This window comes from Capricornis sumatraensis, chromosome 9 (genome assembly GCF_032405125.1).
Source record: "Capricornis sumatraensis isolate serow.1 chromosome 9, serow.2, whole genome shotgun sequence".
Lineage (NCBI taxonomy): Eukaryota > Metazoa > Chordata > Mammalia > Artiodactyla > Bovidae > Capricornis > Capricornis sumatraensis.
Genome location: NC_091077.1, coordinates 80710690 through 80724285, shown reverse-complemented (window position 1 = coordinate 80724285; position 13596 = coordinate 80710690). Strand labels below are relative to the sequence as shown.

Below are 13596 nucleotides of genomic sequence, written 5' to 3'. Positions count from 1 at the left end.
AGGCAAAAGTTGGCTTTCCTAAAATAGTAGAATTTCAAGCGAACCAACACCAACAGCTGCCTTTCCTTGTCTGCATCAATGTCATTGTCTCTGACAGCAGAATGTTAAGGACTTTCTGCCACTTTTACCTTTGGGGAAAGGATCAAAATGCCATCCATTCATCTAATACTGTAGTTGACACTGGCCAAGTCCAGTGAGCTCTGTAAGGGCAGAATTTAATGATGGCTACTTAGTGTGAAGTTTGTTATGTCTCCAGGACAGGAAGCAGCAGCATGTGTCTCCAACCCGGGGAGCAGCTTCCTGGAGAAGTGCTGTGATGGTTTTCTCAGGCTGCCAAAACAGAGTGTACCAGAGTGGGTGTCTCATGGTTATGGGAGCTAGAAATCTGTGATCAAGGTGTCGGTCATGCTGGTTCCTTCTGCGGGGAGTGAGCAAGATCTATTGCAGGTCTCTCCCCTAGCTTACAGCGCTCTGCTGCAATCTTCAGCACTCCTTGGATAGTCGATGTATCACTTGACCTCTGTCTTCATCTTCATATGGGATTATCCCAGTGTGTGTGTACATGTATTTGCCCACACTGCCCCTTTATATAAGGGCACCAGTCATATTGGACTAGGGGCCCACACTCCTGCAGTAGAACCTCATTTAACTTATTACACCTGCAATGACCCTATTTCCAAATAAGGTCACATTCTGGGCTACCGAGGGTTAAGACTTTAACATACGAATGGAAGGGTGGGACACAATTCAACCCTTAAAAAGGACTCAGCCCACTGTTACATCCCACTCTACCCTGGTTTCACCAAGGTTGACTGTGGTTGCCCCAAGGCCAGAATCTGACTGAGGTGGTGGAATTCACTCTGGCCACCTGCTCTTACTCCTCTGAGACTGCAGAGCCCCAGCAGGCTGGCTAAGAGCCACAGGGACACCAGGATCAATGAACCTCCTGCTACTTCTGCAGCATAGGGGGCAAGAGTAGGTAGGTGTAGGCTGGGCTGAGTCTCAGCCTTCGACTTAGGGCTACATTCATGGTTCTCTCTCTGTTTAATAAGTGCCCACAACCTACATCATGTCCTCCTTTGCAGGCTCACTTTAAAGACAGGCTTGGTGCCGAGGTCAACTGGCAAGGTAAAATGGCATAAGCAAATAGCTAGTTCTTACCTTTCTAAGCTGCTTTTAGTCAGTTTCTCATTTCTTCATTCTCTTCTTAAAAGATATTTATGTTTAAATAAAGGTTTTCTCCCTCACAGCCTTTTTCCATCTGCTTGATTCCTGCAGTGAAGTCTTAACCCTATGTTTGTTTGTCATCTCATTGCTTGTTGCCATGGGAATGATTATAAGATGGTAAATTTCAACACTATCTTCAAAGCATCCTGAAAGAGATGGAGTAAATGGGCAGGATAGAAATGTGCTCTTAGCTGACCATATATCTCTGATTATTGATGAAAACACAGTAGAAGCAAAGTTCAGAGTAACAAAGGGTACATTAATATTTAAGTGTAAGTCAAATGGATCCCCAAGACAAGCTTTCTCTTCTCTAAGGAACAGTAAGCACTAGACACTCAGGAACTGATCGTGTGACCCTTGTGATTCACCAAAAAAAACAATGCTTTGTGCTGAAGGAACAATATGGTTCAGCAGTCCTGTTGAGACGTTGAGTTGGATCTAGAGGTGTTGGTTTACTTCCTGGATCCCCTCAGCCCAAATGAAGGCACACCTGACATCCTGGGAATGTTAGGCTGTAGCCTTGGCTCCAGGGTCTTATAGGGAAAGGAAGCACTGACTTGCCTAGCAGTCTGGTGATATTTTTTGTCGTTCCTGGATAGAGGCAAGGAAATATCACAAAGAGATAAAGCTCTTTATTTTTCATGAGAAAAACTACTGCACAATAATTAAATAACCTACCCTCAAGTAGCATAATGTGTAGATGACACAGGAGAATAGCATCCTGGTCTGAGTTCTAGACATCCAAATATTGACAGTGAAGTTTCCATTATTGGCTTCATGATTAGCCAGGTGCCAAGATGCTTTAGCTTGTGTAATCCTGCTGTAGTCTTAATGTAAAAATGTCAATTTTCCTTTTGTAATTTATTTTTTTTGGTTATTTTATTTTAGATAAAAATATACACTCTGGAAGAGCATGATATTTTATCTGTTTGGGTTGAAAAGCATGTGAAAAGACCAGCATACTTGGCTTATCATCTCTTGTCCAACTTTACCAAGCGACCTTTGTGGGACCCCCACTTCACGTAAGACTAAATTTAAAATACTTCCTAATTCAACCTTGAGGTCATGTAAAAAATGACCCCTACACTGCAGTCTATCTCCATCGCCCCATGTACAACCCATTGTTTTAACTGAAGAGTATTTGCTATAGCACAGTATCAGCAGCTGTTGGAGAGGCACAAAAATTATTCTGATCATCTAGTTTTCATCTTTGTTGACTCGACATGCTTTCCCCACATCTATTGTAATCCTACTGGTAACTCTTTAAGGTTGACATTATTCCCATTTAACAGGAGAGAGGACCCGAGACTTGCCAAGATTACACAGGCAGTAAAGCAACGGGACCTCATTTGGAACCCAGGTCTGTCAGGCTCTAAATTTCCACACTCTTGTACTTTAAGACATAGTCTCATTACTCCTGAGAAAGTGATTATCAAATTGTACTTCCCACTCTTGATCTTTACTTGGTAGCCCTTCTTTTTCTGTGAAACAGTACTCCCTGGTGAGAAGCTGGGAGAAGCAGCTGTGTGAGTAGACTCCTTCCTGCCCTCCCTGTCTGATCAGGGCCCACTGATGTCAGCCTACATCTCTTCTGTTACTTCCTGTCTCCCACATCCCTAGTCCAACCTTCTCCACTCTCCCTCCTTTCCTGGAATGCACAGCTGTGCACCTGGTCAACTCTTCTGTCAGGGTGACACTCCCTTCTCCAAGGAGTTCCAGCTCCTGGGTTGCAGGGCTCAGGCCTTAGGGACACCTTGCTTTAAGGAAAACTGGCAAGATGGGCTTCCTATTATATTCAGCATTATTAATACCATTTACTTCCTAATTTGGATGAGGTAGAATTTCATCTCTTAAATGTCTAAATCTCACTATGATTAACAGCCCATAACAATTTAATACCACTAAAGTGAAACAACTCTAGGCTCATGTGTTATATTTACATAGATGCCAGAAGGATGCATCTTGGTTAATGTTATTGTTAGTAAACACTTCATGAGAAGAGAAACACTTCACAATTTTCTTGCATCAGTATCTGTAGATACAAGTACAAAGCTTTCAGCAAGAATAATGCCTAACCTTTCCTGCTCTTTTCAAATGTTTCTCTCCACTATTTTCTACATCACCTGACGTTCCAGGTGAATGAATAGAGAGGAATGAATGAATGAATTCCAATTCCATTAACTTTTTTTCTGCATCTATCTGATTCAAGTACTGTGCTAGGTATTTTCATTTGATCCTAAGCCCATAGGTATTATTATCTGCATATTACCTATACAACACACCATAGGTATTATTATCTACATTTTATGGATTGAAAAAAAAGTGACTTGCCTAACACAACACAGCTACTCTGGGACTCAAAGGCAAGTTGTTTGACTCCAAGCTTAGTGCTCTTTCCCAATATACCATATTCCTTTACCTCAGAGTCCACAAAGGATTGTCCATAAAGTTTGCTAGTCTTTAAAATATGACTTGATCCTAGAGAAAAATAATTTTCTGGAAAAAAGAGAAGTGCCCTTCTCTCCAGGGTTGAACGCAGTGACCTTAGAGTCAGATGGCCAGCATTCTATCACAGGCAGAATTATTCCTCCTGGCCAAACAGCTCTAAAGATAGACTTTAAGAAATGATGCTGGCTTTGTGGAGTTGGTTATGTGAACAGAAGGGTGAATATAGACACCAATAATGAAGTTATGCAAACAAACAAAACAAAGGCATGCCTTATTCCACCAGGTAGAAAAGTGTAGACTTTATGTCACTGTTCTGTTTACCTAGGTCCTGCGAAGTCATAGACTATGTAAGTGAAGATGATCAGATATATTATATCACTTGTCCTGTGGTGAATAATGACAAACCCAAAGACTTGGTAGTACTTGTTTCACGAAGGCCACTCGAAGATGGGTGAGTATTTGTAACTCAAGTATTATAGCAAGGTCTTATAGTATAAAGTAGAAGGAAAAAGTTGATATGAAAATAAGGAAGTCAATGGAATAAACATTTCTGGTCTTGAATGATGTTCATATAAATTTTTTCTAGATGAGGCTTTACTTATCATTTAAAAAAAACTATTAAGTGCCAGCCATGTGCAAAGCATCATGTAAGACTCCTAAAGCAGTTCCCTTTCCTTTTATTCTATGCACATGTAAAACTGATATTTACCCAATCTTTGAAGCATTCTGTTACTGTTAAAAATGCAATGAGAGCCAAATAAAACACTGCTGCTGCTACTGCTAAGTTGCTTCAGTCGTGTCCGACTCTGTGCGACCCCAGAGACGGCAGGCCACCAGGCTCCCCCGTCCCTGGGATTCTCCAGGCAAGAACACTGGAGTGGGTTGCTGTTTCCTTCTCCAATGCATGAAAGTGAAAAGTAAAAGTGAAGTCACTCAGTCGAGTCCAACTCTTCGTGACCCCATGGACTGCAGCCTACAAGGCTCCTCCATGCATGGGATTTTCCAGGCAAGAGTACTGGAGTGGGTTGCCATTGCCTTCTCCGAATAAAACACTAGGAGTTGGTTTTGGTTCAGAATTTACAAAGGCTCTACTTTGTACACACCCAAAATGGCTAGCTTTCAATCAGTGTGTCTGTTCAAGGCTTCTCCATGGGCACTGGACTTCTCAGAGAATAGGTTCTAAGGAAAAGGGTCCCAAGAGTAAGTGTTCAGAGGGAAAAGAAATGGAAGCTGCCAGGGTGGTTATGGTTTACCTCTAGAACTGGTCAGCATTATTTCTGATGTCAAAACGGGCCTGTAGAAAAACCCCTCCCACATGGGATTAATGCACATAGACGTTCAGTGTATTATCATCTACTATGGCAAAAGATATTAGAAATAAATGGAAGCTTTATCTTATAAATTATAGTAGAACCATACTCAGAGAAGGCAATGGCACCCCACTCCAGTACTCCTGCCTGGAAAATCCCATGGATGGAGGAGCCTGGTAGGCTGCAGTTCATGGGGTTGCTAAGAGTCGGACACGACTGAGCGACTTCCCTTTCACTTTTCACGTTCATGCATTGGAGAAGGAAATGGCAACCCACTCCAGTGTTCTTGCCTGGAGAATCCCAGGGACGGGGGAGCCTGGTGGGCTGTCGTCTATGGGGTCGCATAGAGTCGGACACGACTGAAGTGACTTAGCAGTAGCAGCAGCAGAACCATACTATACCAGAATACTATACCAGCATTAAAAAGGATGAAGTAGTTATAGAGGTATTGATACAGGGAACACCTCTAAAGATTTATCACTACATGAAAAATCAAATTATAGACCAATATTTGTAAGATGATTATATTTATGTAAAAATCTGAATATGTCCATTCAGACCCTCCAGAGGGTGTGAATAAAATAGAGGGTCACAATAAAATGTTAATTTTATTGGTGGTCCTCTCTAGGATAGGAATATACTGTGGTTAAGGTAGACTGAAGGATGACTTCTGTTTTCTAATGTACAGGGTTCCTATTGTTTGAAGGTTCTTTAATACAATGGTATTATTTTTCCCATTAAAAAAGTGGACGAGACTGAAATAACAACCCATTATAGTATACACACACACAAGTTTGGAGTCTGACTACAGCTCTGCAGAGTCATGCAAAGCATACATAATTTTTAGGCAGAAAATATCTATGGCCCTTATTACTATTTCCTATACTTGAATGTAGCCATAGAGAATGTTTTTTATGCATGTCACTCATGTAAAACATCTGGGTCTTCATAGTTTTACTTCTACTATATAAACGAGTTGCATTAACTGTAGAAATTTACTTTTCTTCACCATTTACTGTTTCAGTCACTGTTCTTCATTTCTCTCAAGAACTTAGAAAACGTCCTTTTATCTTTCAGCCACACTTACGTGGTGGCAGTGAGGTCGGTTATTCTGCCATCAGTCCCACCTTCTCCACACTATGTCAGGAGTGAGATCGCATGTGCCGGATTTCTCATCCATGCTACTGACAGCAGTTCGTGTACCGTAAGTTCAATGAAACGTGCACACTAATTTTCTCCTACAGATGCAGAGAAACCGTTTACCTGGATTTGCTAAATTAACTGTAATTCTGTAATGTGTGTCCACCCACACCCACCAGAGAATCCTCAGGTCATCCTTTCAGATCCATTTCCAAGGGACTGGGGTCACAGCCTCCCCTACACCAAAAAGATTGAGATGCTTGCTTGAAAAAGCTCCAATGAATAAGAAATTAAAATATTGTTTTGTTTCACTTTGTTTTCTTGAAACAGGTATCTTACTTTAACCAGATTTCTGCTAGCATCCTTCCTTACTTTGCTGGAAACCTTGGTGGCTGGTCAAAATCTATCGAAGACACAGCAGCCTCCTGTATACAGTTCATAGAGAGTGCTACTGATGATGGGCTAATAAGCATACTTTAAATTGTCTGTCATTTTATTTCCCACTTCCAATTCCAAACTCCCTTAGTCCTGACACTTGACAAGTTTCTCGGCCACAAATAATTTCGTATCAGTCTAAGAAAAATGCAGTTGTGAAGAGGTTAAAAAACAAAATGCATCCCAAGTCAAATACCAGTGATTTGGGTTGAGATTAAAAGAGCTTTAAGACTCTGTTTTTAGATCATCTGTGGCTCTGCTACCTTCCAGGGGAACAGGTGATGGGAAATTTCTCATAATCAATATTGTGTGTTCTATAAAATGGTGAAAGTTTGGTTAAAACAATCAAAACATTTTTAGGCTAGAGGGGTGAAACATATTCTGTTTGAAATTTTATAAAATATTATAAAATCAGAAATGATACGTTGGCTAGGTGATGAATAGTATGGGGTTGTCCATGTACAGCAGGTATCAGTGTGTCAGAAGCACCTAACAAGATGTATTACATGTTTTAGAGCTTTAAATTAGGAAGACATTAAAACATAATGGAATCCAATCAATTTTAGTAATAGGAACTACTTTCCTGGTGTCATTTAACATATATCAAGGTAGCTCACCCATTTAGTATCTATTGCTATATACACTCACAAAGTACCTGCAAAATGTGATATTGTAGAGAAAGAATGACCTGAGCTCTTCTTTCATAATCATTACATTAGAACTTTATTCTCTAGACTTTACATTTATTATTTTACTCTGTGATTTGTCTTGACTCATAAGACAAACCAGCATACATCAAGTTAACCTCCTCTACGGGACAACTTCTAAAATTTGAAGGACTTCTCCGTTAGAGTTTAGAGCACTTAAGAGATTAGATACATCTTGCTTTAGTTTGTCAAATCTTTACCTCTGTCCAGACCTGGTTGTAGTCATTTTTATTAAGCTATGCCAACAGGTTTTCATTTATATGAATTTTGGACTATGTCCCAATCTTATGAATTAACATTGAAATACAATAAGAAGAGTGGACAGGCAGATTTAAATGCTTATATATTACATTCCAAAAGCAGATTTTTTAGAATATTTTTAGATTTTAAAAAAGGTTAGAAAATGAGCAGTAAAGAGGGTTACAGTACACTAAAGTTTCGTATGCTAAAATTTCAGCCCTCTTCTACAACTGAAATGCTTTTAACTTTTGTCTTTCGTACATCTCTGAATTTGTATTTTTTTGGAAACTTTTTTCTGAATGAAAGAATAGAGCAACTTTGGCTGGATTACTTTTAGATACAAAGATGTTACCCACTCTAACTTATAACACAGGCACAGTCCATACCAGCACTGTCCAATATGGTAGCCACTAACCACATGAGACCATTTAAATTAATTAAATTTTAAAGTAAAATTTAAACATCAGCTACACTAGCCTCATTTTAATATTATTAGTCACATGACATTATCAGGTCATCATGGCCTAATCCAAACTGCTCTCTTTCAGACTACAGGACTAAAGATTCTTTAAAAGGGCACGACACTGGAAAAGACAGCAATGCATTCAGGCTTTCCCTAGGGGACTTCAAAAAGTTTAAAACCTATTGCCTGAAACCATGACACAACTGACTAAGGCATTCCTATTGTAAAATTCAACAGCAGCACTTAGGTTTATATTTCCTTTTTTAATGGAAACTTGTTTGATTGTTCTTTCATGCATTCAATAAATATTAAGAATCTACTCTGTATGAGACACTTTTAGGCACTGTGGGTTTACCAAGTAACAGAAGGGTACTGATCACATCATAATAAAGTAAATAAATACTATAGGCTATTTGGTAGCTCAGATGATAAAGAATCTGCCTGAAATGCAGGAGACCTGGGTTTGATCCCTGGGCTGGGAAGAAGCCCTGGAGAAGGGAATGGCAACCCACTCCAGTATTCTTGCCTGGAGAATTCCATGGACAAAGGAGCCTGATGGTCCATGGGATCACAAAGAGTCAGACATGACTGAGCAACTAACACTTTCACTTTACTTTTCAAGAGGTATGTGTTAAATGGAAAAATAAAGCCGGGTAAATGATGTGCATGCTGGGGAGGTGTTGGAGATGGCTGTTCATATTTTAAACACGGTGGTCACCTGCCAGAAGCAGTAGGAAAATGCTTCTACAGCTTCTGGCCTCCCTTCCCTGGGGCTGAGGCCAGTGCTTGTGGCTCAGTGCAGAGGCTGGGGTTCCCCAGCCCCACTGAGTGTGTCCTTTGCAGGTGGGGGTGCAGAGCCTCCCCCACCCTCCTTACCTCGGCCACCCTCACTCCAGCTGGGCCAGGGCTGGAGGGGCCTGGTGAGGGCTTCCAGGAGTTGCCCTCACACCTGGGAATGCAGGAATGTGGACTGGGGTCAGATGTCTGAAGCTTCCCATCTACTCCTTAGGGCCACTGCAAGTTAAAGATGTAATATTTAATAACATTTTTCTGGCCATGAGACAGGACTTTTAAACAACAAGGAGGTGTGTGTGGGGTGGGTGTTTCACATTGAAAGATAGTAAAATATTCTGTATAATGAATACAGAAATATATACATCCAGGATTTGGGCTTTGGTTATTGATGGCCTGATACATTGTTTAGGAATAATAAAGAAAACATTAAGAAAAAAATAAAAATTAAAAAAAAAAATAGGGTGGTCAGAGTAGGCTCTACCTCGAGACAGCTGAGTGAAGACCTAGAGGCAGAGAGGGACTGAACCATGAGGATTTCTGGATGTAGCACGTTTCCTGTAGAATGGCCCGTGCAAAGTCTGTGAGATGGGAATGTTTCTGGCGTATTCCAGGGAAAGCAGCTCTGGAGAGCCTGGAATAGAATGAAAGGTAATCAAAAACAGATGACTTGAGTACAGTCTTTCTCGGCTTTCTGTGGTGCCCCGGCTTTAAGCAAACGTGATTGATCCAAGGGTAAGCAGTGAAGCTGGTTCATCAGCAGCCATCCTCAAGCCCCTGGAGACTAAGGACAGAGGGAACATAAAAATGTAGTCAGGCTCACTTTCTCCTTTGGAGTGCTAAAATATCCTCTAGGAACTCTTGAGATTTCATGCCCTTCTTGATGGTAAGGGTTTTCAAGTGCTTCTAACAGGACTGAAAGCTTTCTGATTAAGAAAGGAAACTCTTTCCTATTAATTCTTCCTAGTTTTAATGCAATGGAGTTTCTGATCTATATTCAGTTTTTCTATCATATTTTTAAAGAATTCTAGAGGAAAAAAATGTGAAAACGGATCTGTATACTTTAGAATATATCTACCCTTATATGCAAATACCACTGCTGCTGCTGCTGCTAAGTCGCTTCAGTTGTGTCCCACGCTTCCCGACCCTATGGACTGCAGCCTACCAGCCTCCTCCATCCATGGGATTTTCCAGGCAAGAGTACCGGAGTGGGATGCCATTGCCTTCTCCAGCAAATACCACTAGGAAATAATGAATAATTTGAATAAAAATCTAAAGAAATCCAGTGTATTCTTATATATACCCACCATGTGGTTTTATTCATATTTTTTATTGCACATTTCAAACCTTGGAAATTTTTATTGATCTATTTGTAGAAGCAGTTTTGGAAATATGTGTTGAAAATGTATATGTTAAGGAATAACTTTAATGGTTTGGAATAAATTATTAAAATGTAAACTATGAAGTTTGCTCATGATTCATTTTACCCATTTGAAAGTAGTTTAACTACTGGATCAGACAGTTCACCATGGGCTCAGAGGGGTCCTGCATGTTCTCGCTCAGTGTGCCAAACTGCAAGACTTATCTACTGGCAATATGCTAGTCCCACAGGCAATTCAGTAGGTCGTGGTGACCACAGCCTGACTTCAGTGTAACGGCTCCCTCTCAAGGTGCAGAAGACTGGCTTGTGTGGTGTGTGCTACAATTTTTGCCACTTGCTCAGAGTGCTGGCCCTGTATTCATCAGCTGTGACACAAACCCACCATGTCCACAGCATCCAGCTGGGCCCATCATGTCACCCTGGGGGCTAAGGGAAAATGGAAGCAACACAAATAAGTTAATACTCATGATATGCTGTTTGCTGTGTCATGAGTAATAATGTCCTTTGTCCCTGAACCAGGATTCTCATGCCTTCTACTGACATCCATGAAACTGTAACAGACTAGATTAATAATCACAGACCCTTCATAATTACTGAGAGTAACCCACCTCCAAAAGTCACAAAAGAAAAAGTGAAAGTTGTTCAGTTGTGTCTGACTCTTTGCCACCCCATGGACTACACAGTCCATGGAATTCTCCAGGCTAGAATACTGTAGTGGGTTGCCTTTCCCTTCTCCAGGGGATCTTCCCAACCGAGGGACAGAACCCAGGTCTCCCACATTGCAGGTGGATTCTTTACCAGCTGAGCCACAAGGGAAGCCCAAAAGTCAGAAAAATATTACAAAATGCCTCTCTCACTGTACACTTCCAAGTATATAAAGTACCATATAAAAATTGTACATTTGATGCCATCTTTTCCTTCCTCATTTTGTGACATTTTTAGGGACACTTGAAAACAGGTTTAAAATTAATATTTCTATCATTCCCACAGCTCATTATCCCTCTCCATGTCCCCCTTCTTTCCTTATCTGGTTTAGGGTCCGTGGTTATTATTAACGTCACTCCCTGTACCTTTTGCTTTCATTTGGCTTGTCGGGCAAATTCAAAACTGTGGCTGAATTAAAGTATTTGTAAAACCTCAACCCTGCACTGAGCACCTGAAAACTGTGGACTGGTCTCACTTGAGATTTATGAGCACAAATTTCAAAAGGGCTCTGATAACCCGACTGCGTTTCCTATATGCTTGCTGTTTCACACTGCCCTCCCTTCCTTCAAGGTTTTCATGTGTCTTACTCCTTCACAGTTAATCAACTTTAGAAAATACTTCACTGAGTATAATACAAACTCTTAGCCAGGAGCCATCTCATTTCCCCCTCTATGTACCTTCCATTCTTTGCCATCGCTCCTATCATAATAAATTAAACATCTCTACCCCCATTCAATCCTAAAGGAAATCAATCCTGAATATTCACTGGACAGACTGATGCTGAAGCTAAAGCTCCAATATTTTGGCCACCTGATGGTCACCTCACTCACTGGAAAAGACTCTGATGTTGGGCAAAATTGAAGGCAGGAGGAGAAGGGGACGACAGAGGATGAGATGGTTGGATGGCATCACCAACTCAATGAACATGAGGTTGAACAAACTCTGGAAGATGATGAAGGACAGGGAAGCCTGGCATGCTGCAGTCCATGGGGTCACAAAGAGTCAGACATGACTTAGCAACTGAACAACCACCACCACCCCTAGCAAAGAACTATTTCTCTAACCTGCTCCAAGGCTTCACTCCTTCAATTCTCTTTTTTCTCTATTTCAGAAGTCTTTCCTGGATTATTATCATAATCATTATTATCTCTTAAAATAAAGCAAAGCAACACTTCATCTGATCCTATTTCCTAAAGGCCACCCATCTTTACTCCAATTATCTGTAAACGTGGTCTTCACAACCTTATTTCATTCAATGAATCATACTTCTCCCTCCACTACTCCACAGACCTCTCTCATTGCCACAATTAACGGCATCAACAAAACTGACTGGCTCCTTCTTGCAACATTTTCTCCGCTTGGGTTCCATCATGTCGCTCTTGGAAACTACATCACTGGTCACACTTTTAAAGCCTCCTCTTGTGGTTCTTCCTCCTCCACCAGACCTCTAAATACTAGACCACCCAGGGCTCCACCTTGGTCTCTTCTCCTCTATTCCTCATTGAGTCCACCCAGTCACTGGGTCTTAAAAGATATCTACTTGCCAATAACACCCAGATCTATGTTGCAAGCCCTAAACTCTCCTGAACTCCACATCTGTGTATCTAACTGCTTAGGTGACATTTCCACTAAGATAATAGTCATCTCAAAATCAACGCATCCAAAACAGATCCCTTAATTCTGCCACCTTTCCCTTCATAAATCCTTCCTTCAGGAAATCTTATCAACTCTATGTGAAGAATATAATCAGAACCTGATTCCTTCTAATCAACTCTATAACCCTAATTCAAAACATCGTCTTCTATCATCTGAAATATAACCTGTTTCTATTCCTACTCCTCCCTTCGCTCTCAACTCAGCAATCAGATCGTGTCACATTTCTTCTCAAACCTGTAAAAAATTTTGCATAGCACAGAGTAAAAGCCAAAGATTTATAACAGTCTGGGGTATGATGTGGTATATTCAATTATTTTTCAAAAATATTCACTCCCTTGCCACCATCCCCAGCTCTGCCAATGGAGTGCACTATTCCCCTTCTTCATCAACAGACATGATGCAATCAAAGGCTTGAAGATGTTTTTGCAAGTGGACCTGCCCTCTTACATCTTTGTCATGAGAAAAACAGGTCAGGACTAGTCTGCTGGTCCCAGGAAAAGGAAGAGAGATACAAGCAATAGGGCTGCTTCACCTGAGCCTACTTTAGATCAGTTCAGTTCAGTCGCTCAGTCGTGTCCGACTCTTTGCGACCCCATGAATTGCAGCATGCCAGGCCTCCCTGTCCATCACCATCTCCCAGAGTTCACTCAGACTTACGTCCATCGAGTCAGTGATGCCATCCAGCCATCTCATCCTCTATCGTCCCCTTCTCTCCTGCCCCCAATCTTCCCTAGCATCAGAGTCTTTTCCAATGAGTCAACTCTTCGCATGAGGTAGCCAAATTACTGGAGTTTCAGCTTTAGCATCATTCCATCCAAAGAACACCCAGGGCTGATCTCCTTTAGAATGGACTAGTTGGATCTCCTCGCAGTCCAAGGGATTCTCAAGAGTCTTCTCCAACACCACAGTTCAAAAGCATCAATTCTTTGGAGCTCAGCCTTCTTCACAGTCCAACTCTCACATCCACACATGACTACTGGAAAAACCATAGCCTTGATTAGACGGACCTTTGTTGGCAAAGTAATGTCTCTGCTTTTCAATATGCTGTCTAGGTTGGTCATAACTTTCCTTCCAAGGAGTGTCTTTTAATTT

The 13596-nt window shown here is 41.1% G+C and overlaps 1 protein-coding gene across 1 annotated transcript in view; it reads left to right on the top strand.

The window, feature by feature from the left end:
* The window catches only part of ACOT12 (acyl-CoA thioesterase 12), a 41140-nt gene extending 34432 nt beyond the window's left edge, over window positions 1–6708 (top strand). The window contains exons 12-15 of the mRNA XM_068981343.1: window positions 2116–2249; window positions 4001–4126; window positions 6063–6189; window positions 6456–6708. Coding sequence (XP_068837444.1) covers window positions 2116–2249; window positions 4001–4126; window positions 6063–6189; window positions 6456–6605 — 537 coding nt within the window. The 3' untranslated portion in view covers window positions 6606–6708. The remainder of the gene's footprint in view (window positions 1–2115; window positions 2250–4000; window positions 4127–6062; window positions 6190–6455) is intronic.
* The last annotated feature ends 6888 nt before the right edge of the window (window positions 6709–13596 follow it).